General features: G+C 40.7%; 1 protein-coding gene and 1 pseudogene across 2 annotated transcripts; one reads left to right on the forward strand and one right to left on the reverse strand.

The window, feature by feature from the left end:
* Positions 1-380: 380 nt before the first annotated feature.
* Positions 381-16,044, reverse strand: LOC147873821 (peroxisomal multifunctional enzyme type 2-like; annotated as a pseudogene). The gene is made up of 17 exons (XR_015535150.1): positions 15,967-16,044; positions 15,307-15,444; positions 14,927-15,079; positions 14,309-14,453; positions 13,730-13,857; positions 13,385-13,501; positions 12,805-13,004; positions 12,311-12,371; positions 12,080-12,237; positions 10,636-10,754; positions 10,285-10,457; positions 9,714-9,890; positions 8,805-8,966; positions 6,218-6,359; positions 5,769-5,864; positions 5,179-5,341; positions 381-3,842 (listed from the first exon to the last, which is right to left on the reverse strand). The product of XR_015535150.1 is annotated as a peroxisomal multifunctional enzyme type 2-like (transcript).
* Positions 16,020-20,970, forward strand: LOC147873822 (uncharacterized). The gene is made up of 2 exons (XM_087348309.1): positions 16,020-16,091; positions 18,153-20,970. The coding sequence occupies exon 2, from the start codon at positions 20,341-20,343 to the stop codon at positions 20,767-20,769; it is 429 nt and encodes a 142-aa protein (XP_087204435.1). The 5' UTR covers positions 16,020-16,091; positions 18,153-20,340; the 3' UTR covers positions 20,770-20,970.
* The last annotated feature ends 528 nt before the right edge of the window (positions 20,971-21,498 follow it).

Raw genomic sequence — 21,498 nt, forward strand, 5'->3', positions numbered from 1 at the left:
TTCTGTCAACATATCACCTCACACTTACAATCACAACATTTAAAGTACATCCTATAGGTCAGGTAATTACACACTTCATTCATTGTCCCATCAGGTTTCCTGTTCAGATATCAAGTCAGTCTGCGAACACACTCAACAGCTTACATGACAAGCATGCAGGTTTAATTTATTTCGCTGGATTGTATTGTTTCTTTTTCGACTCATATGCTTTGATGTCTGTATGTTTGGTATACCCCCAACTGAGCCCCCTTTTATATATTTGTGCATAACCCCCCTCATTCTATCATATTAGGCGCCCCACCCTCCCGGTAACCCACAATTATTTTTAGAGGGCAGAAATCAGAAATCAGAAATCGTTTGAGTCCTGAGTCCTGCCCTCGTTTTATATTTAGAACTTAATACTACTGTAAGAATTAAGAATTAATACTACTGTAAGAATCCGCTGGGTCTCGAACTGCCGATGTAGTACTCCGCACGCCAGCACGCTATCCATTCGGCTACCAGGCTCCTACAAGATTACGATTCTGGATCTTCCTGATATATCGATGCCCTGCTCTTTCCCGCCAATACGTAGTTTACTGGGTTCGCTACTAGAATTCGCTGTAGTCAAGTTCGCGCAGAGATAGAGTTGGTAAAATTTGTTGCGTGAATCTAGTCTTCGGAGTGTTGGAGGTGCTGTAAGATTATGTGTGCGAACAGCGATCTAGGTGGGCTGTCATCAGGTTACGGAATGATAGGGTGTTCTCGTTTAACGGTTGAGGTTATGTGTCGATGATTCCCGAGGAATCAAATAAATAAACGCCATGAGGCGTTTACGGCATTGATAAGTGACATTTATATACTCAGAAGTGTGTGTGGTGTGCCCCCCTCCCCAAGAACAAAAGTACATGTTCAATCAACTGCGTCATCAGAATGCTGTTTATTTTTGCATTTGTGTTAGTTAAAAGTGAATGCATTTTGTCTTTCTGGGAATAGCTGAGAGAAGAAGCTTAATTGATCCTTGGGATTTTACTCGGGGAAAAGCTGTCTGTCACCTGACCAGCCTACTGCTTGCCAGGAAATCAGTGGAGTATGTTCAGTACACTTGGCAGGCTCACTTCATATCGCAACAGAAACCTGACCTGCCTACTGCTTGCTCAATTTATTTTTATGTTTTGCCGTATCACAATGTTGTTGCACATTAAATCCCTTACCAGCTGTAACATTAACTTCACAAAGTTTACAGAACAGAATTGTTCCATCAGAACTAAAATATTCCTCACCGAAATCTTTAATGAAAGCTCTTAACTTTGCACTTTCAGAACACCACTTTTGGCATCTGAACTAAATGAAGGATTCACTGTAAATGCCCGAGAAATGTAGTTTCAAGTAAGAATTTCATACCCAAAATATGAATTTTATCCTCAAAATATAACAAAAATGATCCTAACCATGAATCACCAGTATTGTTCCCAACAAACTGTGGTCAACCAGTGTCCTTGAAGATCTAAACATGATTTTGTGATTGTAAATAAAATTTTCATGAAGCAGAGTCCTTGAGAAGCTAATAGTAGATCATACAGTAAAGACTGCACCAAACCCTTAATTTAGTATGACTCCTTCTTGTTCCTGTACGAACAAATATCTTTGAACAGAATGAGCAGTTGATTGATCCACTGGTTGCTTAGCCGCCTGACTGTGATTAAGAGATCAAGTGGCTAAAAGGGTGAATGAACTGACTAATTGATTCGTAGGCTATTTAATAATTATATTTCAACCGTACAAATTACTTAATACTAAATGGGATTAGGATTATTGTGAATGGAGGATCCAAGACATGAAATTGTAATCTGAACAAAATTAAACAAACAGCGATGCAAATACATAGTAATTAAATGGCTAATTTGAAGGAAAAAAAACATGCACAAACAATATTGATTATATAACTATCCACTGCTAATACTAAAGTGCCACTACATTCCTTGGGCAACACCAACCACCCACTGGTTTCTTGATTTGAACACTTTCCCAAAAAAACAGCACAATTCATGAAGCTCCTCATTATGTAATTTTCTCTCGCTGCCTGTATGTTTCTCTTAGTTACATGTATTCTGCTCATCACAGACATCAGTGCAAGACACCAAGTTTAACACCCACACAAAACAGCAGGTGAAATAAGTAGCCATTATTATCTGTAATTAAGAACTTTTCCAAAAGCAGGAACTTTGAACAATGAAGCATGAACTGGCCTTCAACCTAATAGAGGAAATAAATGTCTTAAATATACTGTCTCTTAGTATAACGATATTGCACAGTTCAGTATCACCTCACAATTGAATAAATATAGTCATTTCTTTCACTCTGATGTTGGAAACATACATGGCACCTATCACACCGTGCAAAGACGTCCATTCGACACAGCCCACACTGACAGGTTAATATTTCCCACTTATAGGACCACAGTTCCCTTGTTCTGTAGTGTCCTCTGTATCAATGAAACATTATGTCCATGTGACCATGCACTCTTTCTCCTACACAGTAACAATTCTAAGGCCATGTGATATCCCCAATTTCATCATGATCATGTAGTGACTGCTTACCATAATATACTACCAACATAATAAACACAAGGAAGCAGCAATTACCTGGCATGTCACAGCATTAGTGGGGGAGCCTACACAGACAAGACATGCAACATAAATCACATGCGTTGCGCATATGCGCATGCCAATCCAAATGTTCTTGGATCAGCACACAGGACTAAAACACAATTCTAACACACATGAAGAATCACAGCAAGGTGAAAAATCACTAACACACTGTCTGACCGGTATTCTACACTACTGTGAATGAAACAGTGATCCACAGAGCAATAAAATTAATTTAGTGTCCTACAAAACAACTCATTACAAAGATGGTTGCCTGCGACGTTGCACAAACTGATTTTTACATTAAATGGTGCAACAACCTGCAAGACAGCCACCTCCATATTCACTATCATAAGAACCTCAAAACTCAATTCAGTAATGGCAGATGACAAAGTTAAAATGAACAGAAGATCAAGAGAACTGAAATGGTAGATATTCACAACAAATTTCACAAAAACCAGTCAACTGCTGTGTAACTGAATCAGGCTAGATGGACATACACATGCAGCGTACTTAATTAATAAGACTGCTTTATAAGTCATTCAAAAACCACTGGATCAACTGGCATATTCTGATACACTATGATCAGATTCAACTGGAAGATCTGAGGAAACTGACAAAAAAAAACCTCTTCAGTCAGGACAGCAAATCCCCTGCTGAGACTTGTGCATAGGACGTAATTCATTTGAGAAACAGGAGTGCTAACACCACACTGCTATAATTTACTGGTAGAATCACTCCTTCCCAAACGAGGATTTGCACAGAATAGTTTTGTCCATGTACTACACAACAATTCAGATCATTTCTTCCTTACGCATAGGATATATTTATTTATGGGGGATTTACACTAGTGACAGACTTCCTTCCTGTTGCTATAAAACAAGTTTGTGTCCCAAATTCCCCAAACCCTATTTCCTTCATGTATTCTAAAACACAGGTAACCCACAAATTTAGCATTCTGTACTTGCTATAGTACATTCTTTTCCAACTGAAACACATTTGCTCATCTTACATTCAGTTCACATATGAATAAAATGGGAAGAACCCTGAGAGAAGGCACAGACAGACCACAGAAATCACGTCCACAACATTCACAATAACACTCACCTGCGAGCTTCTTCGTACTTAATCTGCTGTCGCAAGAACACCGCATTCTTCAGCAGTTCCCGTATGTTACCAAGGTTATCCTCTGCCCCCTCCATAGACTTCACTGCCCTGGAGAACAATACAACTGCTGAAAAAACTACACAAAGTTCTGGGAAGGTCTTGTGATTCTCACTTTTCTTCCAAATCATATATATATAGATAGATAGACACACGCACACACACCATATTTGGCGACTTTGTGTCAGGACTCAGGATCTTATTCCTTTGCCAGGCAGAAATGTCAAATGAATGAAGGTCTAAAATCACTAAGTTAATTGATTAAATAATAAGCTTTCCTTGTAACATAAAGAAATTACACTTCACATAATTCAAAATGTCAACTAGAAATGAGCAAGATGCTGCTACAAGCCTGTGGAAAAGTATTCACTTGGGAACAAGGTTCCTCTTGAATACTAGTGAACTAACAGAATTTCCTTTAAACCTTACCCAACGGCATACTCCACATCGTAGCAACGTCCCTGCAACTCATGATGCAGTCTGGTAACTTCTACCCTCTTCTCCACCATCAGGGGGCAGTGCTTTGCAATGTTATGTATATAAGTTCAACATAAACAACTCAATCCATGTTTGACACGTTTTCAAACCTTTTTTAACTTTCATTTCCAATTCCGGGTCTGATGACAGAGACATCGACACGATTCTCAACACAGTTACGTTATATTACCGATAACAAAGCACATCCATATGTGCCTAATAATTATTCCAAATAATCGCATACGAAGTACAGCCGATTAACAAACTACAGTTCTGAGTTACAAAGCATGTTACAAACTATGGAACTTCTAAACTTCCGTGTTTAACAGTGAAGCCAAAACAGTTTCATTTTAACATTGGCAACGGCTGGAACGGTATATTTTATCGTCATTAACTTTTAAATTGGTGACAATGAAGGGAACCGGAACTAATTTTTAAGTGCGGTCATTGCCAGTAGGAGTCGAATTACATGCTTTGTTGCTTGTGAGTTGGCAACGAGTTGGAAGTTTTGATAAAGAAGTGCCATTCCGTTGGGAAAGATTCGAAGTACTCGTGCGTACAACACGTTGGGGAGTGTATAAATTAATATTTCGTTAAAAGTCTTGAAAGAATGAAATTTCTAAGTATTTTTGTTCTCCCAGCCCTAGCTGCTTATGTAGATGGTAATGAGGAAGAAGAAACGGGTGCCAGATTGCTAATTTCGAAACAGATACTGAATAGATATCTGGTTGAAGACATGGACATAGTAGCTGGGATATTTAGATGTCATATTGTTTCAGAAAAATTATCGTCCGGTTGTTTTTGCAGAATAGAAATTTTTACATATCATAGGCCGTTTATGTTACAAGCCAAAGAATATGGAGCATCTCATGATAATATTGTATTTAGTACCCATATAATACCAACATACCTCATAAACTTGTTTGATTATAACACACAACATTCTTTGCAGTACACACTATATAATGTTGGCACAAGTACTGCTCTTGGTGTTAAGCTGAGTGACAGTAGCTTTCACAAAGAGGCCTTCACTTTGGTGGGTGGTCAGCTCAACATCAAGATTGACAGGATCCCTGCAGGGACAAATGTATCTCATGTAGTAGTTGTCAGACCAAGGAAATATGGATACTTCAACTTCACAGCTGCAGAAGTCAACCACAGACCAACAGAGGATGCCTCTGAAGTGAGTTATCACTTGCATGGACCGTGGTCAAAATTTATAGAAATGTTTGTAATTTCCATTGTGCTGGTCCTAAATTATATATTTAGAATGTACAGGAAGCCATTGTAAAATAATGAGCATAAAACACAAATTCTTCAGATTGATAAAATGATTTTCATTTTGAAACATTTAAATATTACTTGGAAAATCCATCTATGGACACCATACTTGTTTCTGTCTGCTTCTCTGATATTCAAAGCTCATAATTAAAATGAACTGAGGACTGAATATAGCTAACATCAAAGCTAAAATTGAATATTAATCTCCAAACTTCTTACAAGTCTTCCAAGTGGTGTTCCTCAGGTTTCACCATCAAATTTCTGCATACATTTCATTTTTCCAGAACTTCTTGACAAATACATATGCCACAAAGCCTGTAATCATGTAAAATTCCTAAGTTTATCTCTTGTTTTGTTTTTTGGGTTTCTGTTAACATCGTCACACACTGCTCCTGTAGGACGCAACAGAAATGCATAACAAGTCTTTCCGTTTCAGCTGCAAGTGGCCGTGACAAGCGAACCCGGCGAGGGTCTCATCATTGCCTTCCGTGACTATGATAAGAAAACCCTGTCTCTCAAATGAGATACAAACCCAAGATCTGCCAGATATGAAGTAGGAGAGTTAACCGCACAGACAAAACATTTAACAGATGAAAGTTTTAAGTTAGTCTGTATAAAATTTACTCTCTAACAGTGCTGTAAATCCATGACAACTGTGTGATACATACTCCAGGTGGCAACAGTATTGCCATCTTTGGTGATGTTGTACTGGAACACACCACCGATCTTCTTGGCACGCTCTGGGTTTGCCGCAACCCGCTTTTTCAGCAAGTCAAACACACCATCCGAATCCAGCGCTGATGTGGATGCCTGCACCAACAATGCAACCTCACATTACAGTTTACAAAGCCACCAACATCATACACCATTTCTGCATGTCTCTAGGAACCTGTTAACTCTCTGGTGATAGAAAACGAAGGTCGAACATTGCCAATACCAAACAGTATCACTAGCTGCAGGACCAAGCCACTTTGGCACAGTTCAAACACATCTGTATTTGTCTAAGATCCAGCTTAATATTTACCTCCCCTTAAATTCTCAGTCTTACTTATGTCCAATTTTTTTAACAGGATTCCCACCAAACTATGCATAATCTTATTTTCATCTTATGAAGAACACATTTAGTCCTTTAGTTCACTATCCTAAGAATCCACTTATTTGATCCTTCAAGATCCCAAATAATATTTGGTTGTTTTCAAACACAATTTAGGTTCTTCACACAAAGAAAGAAACCATATTTTACAACCATACAAAAGTGGAAAAATATGGATATGATGTAACTTGATCTTTAGCATTACTGAGAGTAGTTTCGATGGTTACACACTCTGTAATCAATAATGAGTACTTCCTGAACGTGTTAAATATTTATGAATACTATATTTTTAGCTTAAAAACAAATGCAAAACCATGTTCATATTTTCATTCTATGTTAGGACATGAGATATGCCTCTGAACTACAAATTCCAGTTTTCACTTCCCTCACCTTGGTGGACCTCATCACAGCAGGCATAGTGACTGACTGATGCAACCAGCATACATCAGAGCTACTCACTTGTGTTTCTTCCATGACCTTGAACACAGCTACTGTACTGTACTGTACTGTACATGTTATCAAGACAACCTTACATGTAGGCTAAAGTGCAAAGTCTTTCCTGCCTCCTTGACAGTGACTCAGCTAGTCAAAAAACTTACTGCTTTTACAAAACAAAGGTTCATTATTCTGTTAGACAAAACACACACAAATGGCCATATCATGACTCGGCTCCACCCCCAGCTTCATGCCAAATTTTTTTTCCAAGTCTAAGCCAATTTCTGACCTAATGACATTTTACATAAACAAGTGTAGTGAAACAATGTATTCATGTGACAACTTCTCTTTGTCTCCCACAGTTCACTATTCACAAAGCACTAAGTGAACTGTACAAATCGTGAAGTTTCTTCCTCACTTTGCCCACTGAAGATGCAAATATCCTGAGAAATTGATTTGCAGATATTTACCATAAGCTGGAAATGTAACTAGGAAAGAGAAAACAAAGAAATTCCATAGAGCTTTTGAGTAACCTCTGAAGACCAACTAGGAAATTAAAGAAAATAATTAACCCCTTCAGCCACAGTGAAGGTGCATAATATTCTATCAATCCATTGTTACCTCAAAGAAAACACAACACGTCTCCACGACAACACTAAACTAGTTAATGCTGCTTAGAGAAATAAATTACTGTTTATTCTGAGATCAATATAAAACCCACATTATATATTCTGTGGGCAAAATGCAGAGATAATGACTGTTACAGCAGGTGGTACATACAGTTACAACTCAGCTTTAAAGGGTTAAAATGGATCTTACTGAAGATGTGATACTAGCAATGCTGTAATGTTTGGGATCTTAACAAAAAGGTAACATAACCTTGTCACTGAGAGTAAGAAATTGCTAGGCTGAACAATGCAGGTTATCACAAGATAACAGAATATCAGTTACACTTTATATCGATTATAAACACAACTTGCAATCTGTAGGAACAAACACCACACAGCTCAGGCCTGCCTCATGGACTTATCTTGAACCACTTGAACACAATCCACAACCTAACACCCAGTATTTTAAAGATCCATTTTAATATTACACTCCCATCTATGAGTTGGTCTCTGAAGCCATCTCTTCCCTCAGGTTTTCCACACAAAATTCTGTACTCATTTCATGTCTTGCTCATGCATGCTGTATGCCCTGCCCATCAGAGCTTTCCTATCATTTTACTAAAAATCCAGAATTAAATCTTATATTTGGCTCATTAAACCCACACTAAATTAAACATTCTCCAAAACACAATTACAGAATTTACATCAAAATGTACATTTATATTAAGTAAGCTTTACATGCAAACAACACAGCTCAAATGCTTCGTCTTGTTTAGTAGCAGTGTACTGCATAATCAAATTGCATTTTTCTGTGAGGAACCTGCAATATGTGTGACCTTTTATTTCCACTGCGTAGACATGAAATTTAACACAAAAATTTCATTGGAAAAGCTGAAAGGAAAACAGTACTTGGGAGATCTACACACACACAGACATTACTAAAATGCACCTTAGAGAAATATGATGTGAAGAAATAGATAGACTCAACCAGCTCATGACAGAGCATAAGGGCAGAATTATGTGAACGTGGTGAAAGGCCAGCAGCAACGAAATTTCTCACCAGCAGAACAACCATCATCAAAGATGATCTTGGCCCATCAGTCAGCCACAAAAACGTACCTTGTGCTGCGGGACGGATGCCTCGGTGAGATCGACATATGCGCCAGATATCACCACGCTCCCCGTCTCTTTCACCTTGGTCTGAAAGTGGATACGGTTCCCCTGTTGCCACATGTCAGTCTGTAGTGTCTGCCCAGGGATAACCGGCTTGCTGAACCAAGCCTGTAAACCAGTGACAGTCATCATTTTCTTCATACCCTCACACTCTGATGGCCTGTGTAGTGCAACGATCTAAACCATATTAATGGGGATATCAGGTTGCATCTCAGTCCAGTTTCTGACTATCCTTCTCAGGCTAATCAGAGTTCTCCTCAGTCCCTCCAAAGAACTTCCAGCATAGTAACATGAAAATTAATATTACTGCCCCTTTCCAAATTCATACCCATTCATTATCCTCTCATTCTATCTGATGCTATATAACCTCTGAAAATGAAACACATTCATGAAATAACATCATATTTAACAATCTCTCTGATGGAAAAAAAGTACAAAGAACTTACAAAGCAACAAGATGATAAAATTAAAAAAAAGAGACTGAAATGGTAAAATGTTATGAACAGTCCTCCGGAATTACAACTTAGAAATCTACTATCAAGCCACACCATTGCACCATGCTTCACATGAATATTTTTTTACTTACCATAGGCCTCCCTTAACGTATCCACTGTGAATGGGAGTCACGGTTATGAAGTATTCCAACAGGGATGCGAGAAAATAGGAAAGCATGTGGAAAGAATAAGAAAGTACAATGACTGACATCAACTGAACTGTACATCAGACACGGAAGAGGCAAGTGAAAAATGCTGTGAACACAAACAATCCATAGAACAACAGAAATAGGGTGCTGGAATGTTATCATGAGAATGTGAAAATAGGAAAGCCCCAAAAAGAGATGTTTCTATTACACACCTTTATGGCTTTGAATTTGGTTGGATCATTATCCGCATACTGCTGTAGGACATGGCGGGCTGAGAAGCCCAGCGAACACAGACCGTGCAGGATGGGCCGATCAAATCCACCAAATGCAGCCACATTCGGGTCAATGTGAAGTGGGTTGCGGTCTCCAGACAGTCGGTAGAGTGCAGCCTGCAGGAAATAATGTTGAAGTGAAGAAACATTGACAATTAATTTGTAGGTGTGTTTATGATCTCTCTGCATACTAAATTCTACAGACTTAGCTGCAGTGTTTCATTAGTCATAATTTTCACACACAGCAATAAGTGCAGATTCAAAGCAGTCAGCATTTTCAGTCTACATCAAATAATCTTAAGGATGCACATTTTACAAAGCTCTATCACCACAAATATGTCAAGATCTTAATTAGATTGTGCTTCTTCTCCATATTTCACACGTTAGTACTACTGACAGAAGAAACTAAAAATACATACACAGAATAAGAAAAGTTACATTCACCCCCCCCCCCTCAAAGAAAAATAACCAAAGAGCCTCACACGTAACACATGCTTCCCTCTATTCTGACCTGATCAAGAGACGTGTGTTGCTCAACAGACAAATCAGGAATCCGCTTTGGTGGTTCTGCTGTTGGCACATCATAGGGTGAAGTACGCTTGTCTGTAACACCCTTCATTCCAACAGCAAATGTTGTCAGCAGGGACTGTGCCACCTTCTCACCACTTTCATCAAATGTCTCCACTGCAATAATGACAACAGACAGCAACTGAATTTGTATCACCTTGAAGACTAGACTTTTAAACCACTTATATTCCCCCTAGCCTAGACAGATCAAAGAAAAAGAGACACGTTACAACTGCACGAACCAAGTTGACAGAAGTTACAAATGGAATGATCATACTGCACAATTTTATCTCACCTTCCACCAGCACAACAGTCCCGGATCCCTTGTCCAACATATCCACCACCTTGCAGTGCACCTCAAGAGTCCCTTCAACTGTTGATGGGACGCAGAACCTCCAAGTACTGCTCACCATGCAACATCTGGCAACATAGCAGCAACACGATCCTCCTCAGTCAACTCCAATTATGTACTCAATCGTTTCTCATTCCTTTGTGCCTCATCAGCAACCCTAAGGTTCATAATCCAATCAGTCTCTACGTCGAAACCACTGAACTATCTTTAAGTTAGCAGAACTTCTCGAATCCATTTAGTGGAAAGAAAGAAAGAAATACTTTATGATATATCTGCAAAAACAACTGAATACTGTCATTTGTTTACATGACCGAGTGGCATGCCAGTGGGAAGCATCTACACTCTGTGCAGCTCACTGAATCAGTGTGAATTCTATCCTCACTCTCTCTATGGTGCAGGATATTCTTTGAAAAACTGACTGTATACTTGGCTTCTCAAAAAATAGAACACTTTCTTTATAGAAGCCAAAGGTTCATCACTGAGTTCACAAAAGCCTGCCATAAGACTAACCTGAGCCAGCTGAATCCAGTTTGCTCCATAGATTCCTATCTCCCAAAGGTCCATCTTAACGCCATCCCACCTACGCCAATGTCTCACCCACAATCTCCTCCCTTCAGGCCTTCTAACCAATATCTTGTAAACACCCCACCCCTTAACAATGCGTTCCGCATGTCCCGCCCGTCTTATCCTCCTCGATTTAATCGCCCTAACAGTATCAAGTGAGGGGTACAGTCCGTGAAGCTCATAATGCAATTTTCTTCCTGCCTCTTAGGTCGAAATATCCTAAACACTCTGTTCTCAAAGACCCTCAATCTATGTTCCTCCCTCAAAGTGGGAGACCAAGTTTAACACCCATACAGCACAACTTTTGTATCTTTAGTTTTCTTGATGTGAGATGAGAGGACAAAACATTTTGGACTGAATGATAGCAAGCATTCCCCGAGTCCACACCACACTGCTCAATTACAACTTCACTAGCATAGAATACGACCTGAATGATCCTCCGTTGCACTGAACAGAAAAACAACCCACAGCAGTATTATTTTTGCAGAAGCTGGATCTGCTTTCATTCCATGAGGACCAGCAGACTTTTAATTTCTTCCTCACTGCATGTACAGTGAACTAAACAAGTCAAGTGCGATGGAGACTGGCTATTATATTCGTAATAGACAAAGCACAGGCAGTAAAATGTGCCTTGCGTTAAGATATATGGACATGTTCAGCTGCGAAGGCAAGAAATGCACATACAGAGATGAAAACACAGCAAGAAGATTGTGAGGTGGCTCAGGGTTGCATCCGAAGGCAGGCTTCGAAATGACCGATGCTGAACCTTGCGGTTATCCTCAAAAGAGTCTGCTTATCAAGACATAACCTCACTTACCCTGGCAAGATTGAAATCCCTGCCACTGAACACCTCAGCAGTAACACTAGACTCCATCACGGCAGACACGCCTTGCAACACGAGGAACGTCGGCAACGCAGAGAAGTCTGCGTGCCCTTCATACAGGAATCTCAGGTCACTTGGGTTGGTCACAGTGCTACCAACTGCAATAAAACAAACACATTACTTGTCTGTCACACTGTCACAAACACACGCACATAATGGCACATTACTCACCTCCCAGTGCATACAGGATCAGGTCACGAGGAGTGTATTGGAACTTTGTCACAACACTCTTCTGGAAAGGAAATCAGGACCTTAAACCATGTTCACAGAATAAGTGTCACCAAGAAGACAAAAGAAGTTCAAGTCTGCACAAACATTAGCCACCATCAATACTTGGATGGCAGCACCAGCCATTGCCAAAACTAATGTACACCTCATTTAACAAAATACTGGACCTCCAGTGGCGTAAGCCACAATGAAGCAGTCAGCTTCTTCCAACACCATACGCAAGAAACACACAACTGAAGTAACGTAAACCACGTACTACAATTATGGCGACGGGCTAAAATCCTGTACACAATAAACAAAATTAATTCTGCTCATTCATACGTCTTATACTACACTCCCTCTATACACCTCCACTGGATGGTGCTTAGACACAGGTGTAACTTGAATAATTACTATCTGAAAGCATATGCAAAAAACTACATCGAGTCATAACTCACGCCATCAGAAGAAAGCCCAGAGTTCGACTTCATCTGCTCCAGAACGGTCATCAGGGTACCAGATGCCTCCTGGATGGACTCCAATTTAACGGCAGTAGACATATCTGTCACCTTGCCCCAGTTCTCACGAACAGCCTCTGGCGTCACCAGCTCATTCATCTGTGCACGCAGCAGGCCACCCGGTGAACGCACCAGATAACCTGAAGGTTGTCAGACAAGAACGCATCCTGATGGAAAGTTCTGCCGACACTCAGCACGGGAGGTAAACGGTTCTCTGCTTGTCTATCATTACTGCGCTTCATGGCTATTCCAAGCTGTCTCACTGAAATCAGGACCCTTGAAACATGAATCCGGTCATTCTACCGCTGTTGACACATCTACGGAAGTCCACATGCAGATTCTGCGACTTATCTACGATTGTGATTTGCAGTGAAAAAATCATTTCTGCATTTCACTGAAAGAGCAACAACAGACCCAACCTTCATGACCCTAATGAAATGCAGTCCTGTTTTGGACGGCATCACATGACTCAGAACCAGGCATCGAGCATATTCCGAACAGGGGTGCCACTGACACTTACATTTTCCTGCCCAGCCAGCAGCAGACTCGATGATGGAGCCAGTCTCCTCACAGGATTCGTGACACAGCCACGCGACGACTGGCGCAATCAGCTCTGGGCGCAGCTGCGCAAAGAAATCTGTGCAACAAACAAGTGACTTATCAGTATCACATTAGTGTTTATAATCATGAGACAATATTAAAAACTGCTGATAACAGATCTCCAAAACATGAACTATTTATTACAACTGATAATATGACAAAAGGGTGAATATACTTCCAAAATGCACTGTTTGCATCATTTTGATGTTCATTTATTGTAAACAGAAGTGACACACTGTCAGGCTTTAGTATCAGCAGCACCCACCAGGTGGCAGGATGTCTTCAGTAAGCCGGGATGCCGCAGTTGGCACAATCACATTGCAGTGGATGTTGTCCTTCCTGCCCTCTATCGCTAACGTATTGTTCAGACCAACCAGCCCCATCTTGGCAGCACTGCAACCATAAAAAAAACATACATGGACTCTTCCCAAGAAATGCATAAAGCGGCCATCACTCACACCAACTTTCTTATTTGAGAACAACTTTTCAGCCGCACGAATTACACAGTCCTGAAAGGAAGAGCGATGGTGAATGACGAACTGGAGAGGATGTAGAAGTGACCCTCGGTTATATAACACACTAACCCAGCATCTGTCTTGAGGAACTGTGGGGGAAAACAGTTTCTACCATTTCTGGCAACCAAAGACAAACTTTTATTTTTATAAATAACCAGAATGTTAAATCAATATTTCATAGGCGGGGGGAGGGGTGTATTGTAATTAATACTTTTAAATCCCAAAGATATTCAAAGCAGAACAGATTAATGTCCAAGATATCACGCACACATTATACAAATGATCAATCCTATGAAAGATAAATATACTAAAGTGTCACTAACACCGACCTGTAGTTTGCCTGCCCAAAGTTCCCATATAGACCAGAATTGGAGGATGTCACAATGACACGTCCATACTTTTGTTTACGGAAGTGAGGCCACGCGGCTCGAGTAGCCTTGAAAGCACCTGTTAGGTGTACGTCCTGAATTAAGCCTGCAACAGTAACAAATGATCATTAAACCTCAACAGCACTAGTAACTAGACAAAAAAGCATGCAAAACCATCCCTGAACTCAAGAAATCTACCATAGTCCCTTTTCTTTTGGCCTCCTATACAAAATCAACAACAGACAAAACAGCTCGGCATAGCAGACAGTATTTGTCAAGGTTTTCCTCAGCCTCTCTAGGCAAATGCCATGGACAGTCTCTTGAAACTGGTCAGAACCACAATGAGAATAGACGCTTGTGAATTTTAACTCTTTCAGAATTAGTCTCTGCAGAAAAATGATATTCCAATTTCACTGAACTATCAGACTTTAAGGTAAAATGGCCCCTGGGACAGCTACATAATATCCAGTCACTGGCGCTCTTAGTTTTCTGCCTGACTGACTGTAGCAGTCCAAATACACTGAAAGTACCCCACAATCTGATATTATGGCCAAGAATAAGATTTAATCTCAAACATACTCCAGTCTGCGTCACTAATCCTGGAGAATGACTTGTCCCACAGGATGCCAGCATTGTTCACTACCACATCTACTCGTCCAAACTCTTCCAGAGCCGTCTGTATAATCTTCTCTCCATTCACCACACAATCATAGTTGGCTACAGCCTTGCCACCTACCAGAAACAAAACAATCTACGATACACATGCAATCCCGCGGTGCTGCGACTTCACCGTAAAACAGAAGTTGGAAAGGAAAGGGAATCAGACGGAGGTGGTAGAGGGGGACACAAGGAAGCAGTTTGTAAGAAGGAAGGAGAAAGAGAAGAGGTGAGAGGACAAAGAAGAAACTTACATGCAAATGCAGTAGCAGCCAACAAGCATCATAATGCACTAAACCCACCTTTGTGCCGGATCTCTTCTACAACACTGTCTGCTGCACTGCTACTCTTCCCATCGCCATGGCGACCACCACCAAGGTCATTCACCACAACTGATGCTCCACGCTCTGCAAACAGCAGGGCATATGCTTTACCCAGGCCTGAAACATAAAGTCATGGCTGGTCAGAATTATGAGGAACTGGCACACAAGAAATGATAAGTGGGTGAAACGACACACAGAACTGTTCATTGCAAGAAGTTGTAAGCAAATGCCATGATTAATACGATTATGAGACAATGGAAACAGACAAATGATAAAAGAGAAGGGTATTAACTCACCTCTGCAGTGCACACATCACATGGCATGTGGAGTCTCATCATACTTTAATATTATCATGACAACTTTTATCCATGGAAATGGACACACACAAACTGGTACAATTAAAACTGGAAACATACTGTTGTAGCAGCCCACACCCTTCAATTTCATATTTTTGTCTTAACAAATGAGGGAAGGAACTATATTTTTTTTGTACAATATAGTCATTAATGAAGCTGAAACCGCGAAGACAAGAACGATAACCTAAAATAATTTCGACAAGAATTAAATATTTCCGAAAGAAAGTCTTGCATACTAGAAAAGCGATCAGGCACAAACATTATTTTCGTGTACGATAATCACCTGCACCAGCTCCTGTAACTACAACCACTCGGCCATCGAATCGCAGATCTGTCATGCTTAATAGGGCCCTACAGAAGTCCGAACCTGAAACAAGACGAAGTTACGTGACCAAACACACGGATAAGGTAGTACAAGTGCAAGATTAACCAGTACTTCGTACCTTGTTTACTTTCGTGTGTATAACTGCGAAGTCATCGTCAAGAAATAATGTAACCGTTAAAATTATAATACAACGCACAAATTGCTAAATCTTACTACGTACGATAAATCCGCCGCTGTCTAGTCGTAGACTCCAAGACACAATCCACTACCACGAGATCATCACAGTTTGTGTGCTTGTTTTTTCAGACCTTCGCATCAGATACGGCCAGTCTGCTGTCTGACATAACTGCAAAACCTCTGTACAAGAAATATGTACTGTACTTCAAAACAGGTTACGAAAGTGATCGACGCAATTTCGCTAGTCATTCTTTCCCATATCGATATATTTAGATTAATGCAGTGCTACCAATAGTATCAGTAGATCTAGCGAAAATGTTCGAAAGCAACAAATGGCATTTTACCTGTCTGAATGTAGAGTTCCCAAATTGAGATATTTCCTTGCCCTACTTTCACATTTTATACATTGTATCATAATATCCCATAGAAACTGTACTTACTGCTTTTATTTTTCTTAACTCATGTCACAGTTTTCCTGCCTATGTTATTAATACAGAAAAGAAACATGACTAACTTAAAAGCATGAAGTAACAAGGGGAATATGCTTACTGCCTTCATCACCAGAGAGATCGCCTAATAATGGTGTCAATTTATATTACACTACACTGCGCAATATCCCACAACGCTGTCATCTTCACACTCTTTTCCCATGAGCATCTGCTCTACACAAGGAAGTTAAATCAGCAACTAGGATGTGTCTTACTGAAGAACATTAGGAAAGAGCATGCAAATTGCAACAATGAAAATTAAATGTGATACTGAAAGCTGAATAAAGCTAAAGCAGTGTTAAATGTATTTTTTATAAATTACTATGATATTTTAATGTCCCCAGTCCAAGACTGTGGGATTTCATGTCAGTGACAACTTCAGATCAATTTATAAGATGTCACTAGTAAGATGGGATGTCTTAAAATTCAAGGTCGTGCAGACACATGTTCATGAATTTCTTATCTCATACCATCACACTGACAGTCCCGAGCTTCAGGCACACAAAGTTACAGCATAACAAAAGCATGCGAGTCACAGTAAGAATTGAGGTTCTCACAGTGGCGAGTACGAATATGACTCGTTTTCGGTGTTGTAATGCTACAACCCAGAAGGCAGCCATCTTCATGTGACTCACAATTTATTTATACTTTATTTAACGATGCTGTCACTAGCTGAGACTTTATAATGTCGAGTGAGAGGATGATAGTAAACAGAGAATTGGAAAACATGTGGACAGAAGTGATCATGGCCTAATTTAAGGAACTATCCAAGCATTTTCTGGAGGGACTGAGGAAAACCACAACAAGCCTTCGTCACGATAGCCAGTCTGCAGGCCAAGATCTGAACCCAGGACCTGCAAAACATATAGCAGGAGTACTAACCATTCAACTATGATGTTTTGTGTGATTCACAAGATACAAACAATTTTATTACACATAATCAACTGGTTACCGTAGTAAACCGACGTTTCGGGAACAAACTCTGTCCCCATCTTCAGGGTTTGTTCCCGAAACGTCGGTTTTACGTGGGCAAGGAACTGAGACAATTGTCTGTATGTCGGATCTCGCGTGGTGGCAGATTTTGAGCAACTTCAATTCTATCTCCGATAATGACAATGACTTCGTGGATTCAAACTTGTTACCCTAAAATATGAAGCCAGCGAATGTGAACATTTGCCAAGTGAACTCTGAAAACCAGAGATGAGCTAAATGTGGAGCGGAGAATTTCCCGAAGCGATGCCTACCGACGCCAGTTCGCGTTCAGTTTCATCAAAATCCGTTCAGCGCTGTTGAGGGCAGCAACCCGAAAGTTCGCTACGCGGGGCATTCTCCTCCTGAGCCAGCTTTATCCACACAACCTACTTCCCTCGCCGGCCCGCGGTAAATTCGAGTAAAGATTCCTGTTAGTCCCCGGGTCTGGATTAATCGAGCAGGGCGAGTTATTAAGCGAACGACCAACATTCCGTAATTCTTTGGCAGGCCCAGCCCTCGCACAACGCCGAAGGCCAGATCACAAATAGCGGTCAAGGTCAGGGAACCGTCTCCATGGAAACAACCGACAGTCGGAGAGACCCAGAAAAACGACTGGCGGCATTTCTCAGGAGCTACAAGAAAGGAATTAGCACGTCTCTCGAGCAGCTGACAGTTGCCTACACTTCCGCGAAGGATCATCACCGCATTCCCCAGAAGCTGAGGTCCGAACTCCATCCGAATTAAATTCAGACACTGTGTAAGTTCCACGTATTGAGATTAAGCAGATGTAATATGAGAGCGCCCTCACAGCTCGCAACTCTGCCTCCTGTGATAACAGTTTCCTTATGATGTCATCGCCTGTAACGAGATCACGTGTGAGGTCGCACTCATAAAGAGAATGACATCACGCCACCTTCTTCGATATTATACATAAACTTCATGGTCCCAGGGTGCGTGAACTTGATCTTGTCTTGAGACTGAATAAAACTCTTCATATTATTATCTACAAACTGACAATCTTCAGCTATTTCAATCTGCCCGCCAATCCTACGAAATACTACCAACGTCTGAGGAAGCCGATTACCAACTTTACCTCAGGCACTTCCAAGCGTATTACAACTGCACGACGCACCTTCACATTCTCCCGCCCGCAGTTCACAATCTTCTGTTTCCCGTCTCCTCTCTAACAACGAATGTTTCCTACTGTTTTGTATGGGTGTGAAACCCGGTCTTTCACTTCAAGCGAAAACACAGACTCGGGGTGTCTGAGAAGAGAGCGCTGAGGGTAATATCTGGACCCGAGACGGATGAAGTGACAAGAGCGAGGAGGAAACTGCGTTATAAGGAGATAAGAATTTCGTTCAGAATTTGACTAGCCGACCGACCGAGGGCTGAAGATGGACTCTGCTCCATGCAGCTCGTTCTGGTCAGACTTTTACATCGCCAAGGATGCTGCAATCAATAGGCGTTCGGTGTAACCCAGTTATCGGCAACGTAGTCTGAAATCGGTTGTCAGCTTTACTGCGGGGCGTGGTGGCAACTTAACTTTCACAGAATACATTTTTATACGCCAAGGAACGGGGTCCTGCTCGATGCCTGACAGTCACGAAATTTGCAGGACTCATAAGTTCACTGTCGCTTTCATAAATGCCAGACTTAACCCTCTAAATCCCGAAGCTCGCCTAATTAGACAAAAGTGGTTAGTTGTTTGCGTTTTTATAATACAATATAACGTCTTCTAGACTTAAACACGTCATGCAATGAATGGATTATTACCAGGTTTTTGCGATCTACTTGCCTAGAAACTGCACCAGCGTCTGACATGAGATATTTTCTCAACTCTTCTCTTATCTCGCCTCCTGCTCGAGATAAGGAGTGCGTGTTTGGTGGCGTTGTTTCCACGTCATTACTGAAGTGATAGAAAGTTTTTCCAGATTTTTACTAGGAATCCATCGCGTAACAGGCGACTAATATCAAATCATCACATGTCTCCGGCAAAATGTTTATGTGTGTATAAAACACTCAAAATACTTGGCAAATCAACCCAAATGCATTTTCCGATACCCTTCCGGCACGACAAAGGCGATAATTGAATGTCTGTTCAGTTACGTCATTCTTTGCAACTTCATCAGATACGCGTCGAGACCCGATGCTTCGCCTGAAAGTTAGAAATGGTTCCCGGAAGGCACTCAGGACCCGGAAGATTAAAGTTATTTCCAATAATCACCTTCTTTGCCATATGCACCGACGTCGACCGCAATAAACTTGTAATTAGCGTCCACGATGGCTAAAAGAACGATAGAAAAGAAAGCTTTGTAGTTGAAAGAGATTGGCTCCAACGGCGTTCGGAAAATTCCATTTTATCCAAAATTCGTTTGAAATGCGTTGAAACTCTCGTTGCGTAGGTTCAGGCATGAGTTGAGGTACCAACTTGTTTCTTAGACACCTAAGAACCTCTTTCACGATTGGTGAAATATGACGCGCTGATATACGGTAAGCAAACGATAGTGAAGCGTAACTTTCGCCAGTCGCCATAAATCTGAAGGGAAAAAATTGTCAATCACTCAATAAGTGATATCGTACACAAAGAACACGCACACGAAAATGGGCGTATTTTCTCATTTCATATGGAGACTGTAGAAAACGCTGGAAGTATATACGGGATTCATACAATCGATTTAAACGCAAAAGAAAAATGTCAACCGGATCAGCTGCACCACCGAAAAATTCTAAGTGGGATTTTTTCAAGAGACTCCAATTCTTAGAACCGGTTTCAACAGAAAGACCTACTGCATCTAATGTTGAGTCAGATTCAGCGGCAAACGCACAGTTTGAGACTCGGACTGAAAACAGCGAAGGTTGTCCAGATGAAGCATCGCAGTCCTCTGTACCACAGCCTCCACGACGAAAAAGACGCAACAACAATCATGATGATATTCTTGATAATCTCGTGCAACAGTTAAGTGCCAACACTGATACAGAAATTGAAGACGAAATTGCTTCATTTGGGAACCACGTAAAGGCTCCACGTTTGAAAATACAAGCTAACATTTTAAGTCACTATGAAGTGATTCAGATGGATATGCGAGGAGCAACATGGGATGTCCAACCCAAGTTCATCTGAGGTATTCTCCTATAAGAACTGCCTCGACCCCCGAACCAACCAACATCACAGAATGAAGACAATTGTCATTACATTTGTGACATAATTAGTAATAATACAATATAAGAAACTTAACCGTAACGTGAGCGACAGTTTTTGTTGTTTGTATGTTTTTCCTATTAAACTCAGTGCGTAACCAAACTGCTTTTGATTCAATCTGAAATAACTCCTGAAACTTTCTTCTTCTAATGATAAATGATTCTTTATTAACAGACAGAAAGATCCTTCTTCGCGTCTGGTTTTGAATATTGAACTCGTAGGTTTTCTTTCTTTCTTTCTTTCTTTCGCAACAAATAACACAGCAACACATCTTCTTCTTCTTCTTCTTCGAGTAACCTTTTTAGAAGCATTTTTCTACTCATTTTTCACAGAATATGTGCACGCGTCTCAACAAAACAAACACTTTGCCGCATGTCTCGGTCGTCACCTCAAAAGTGAGTGGCGGGAAGCTGCGATGAGTCCGTCTCTGTCGCGTGCAGCCAAATTGTACCTTAAGAAGACCCCATAAATATAACTGCAGGTGGTACATATAGTTACCACTGTGCTTCAAAGAGTTAAATGCATCTAAAAATATTTGAGACACGACCTGCAGTTTAACATTCCGTGATAAGAGAACTTTTCCATCACAGTGATCGTGTCGACAGCCATAAAATGCAGACGTCCTCTTCAGGAAATTCTGCCACGAGCTCT

This window comes from Zootermopsis nevadensis, unplaced genomic scaffold, assembly GCF_977971745.1.
Source record: "Zootermopsis nevadensis isolate Lab colony 2312 unplaced genomic scaffold, Znev_1.0 Znev_ptg000013l, whole genome shotgun sequence".
NCBI lineage: Eukaryota > Metazoa > Arthropoda > Insecta > Blattodea > Termopsidae > Zootermopsis > Zootermopsis nevadensis.

Bases quoted from the DNA above. Each gene is read 5' to 3' on its own strand.
- LOC147873822 (XM_087348309.1), top strand. From the start codon at position 20,341: ATGTCAACCGGATCAGCTGCACCACCGAAAAATTCTAAGTGGGATTTT.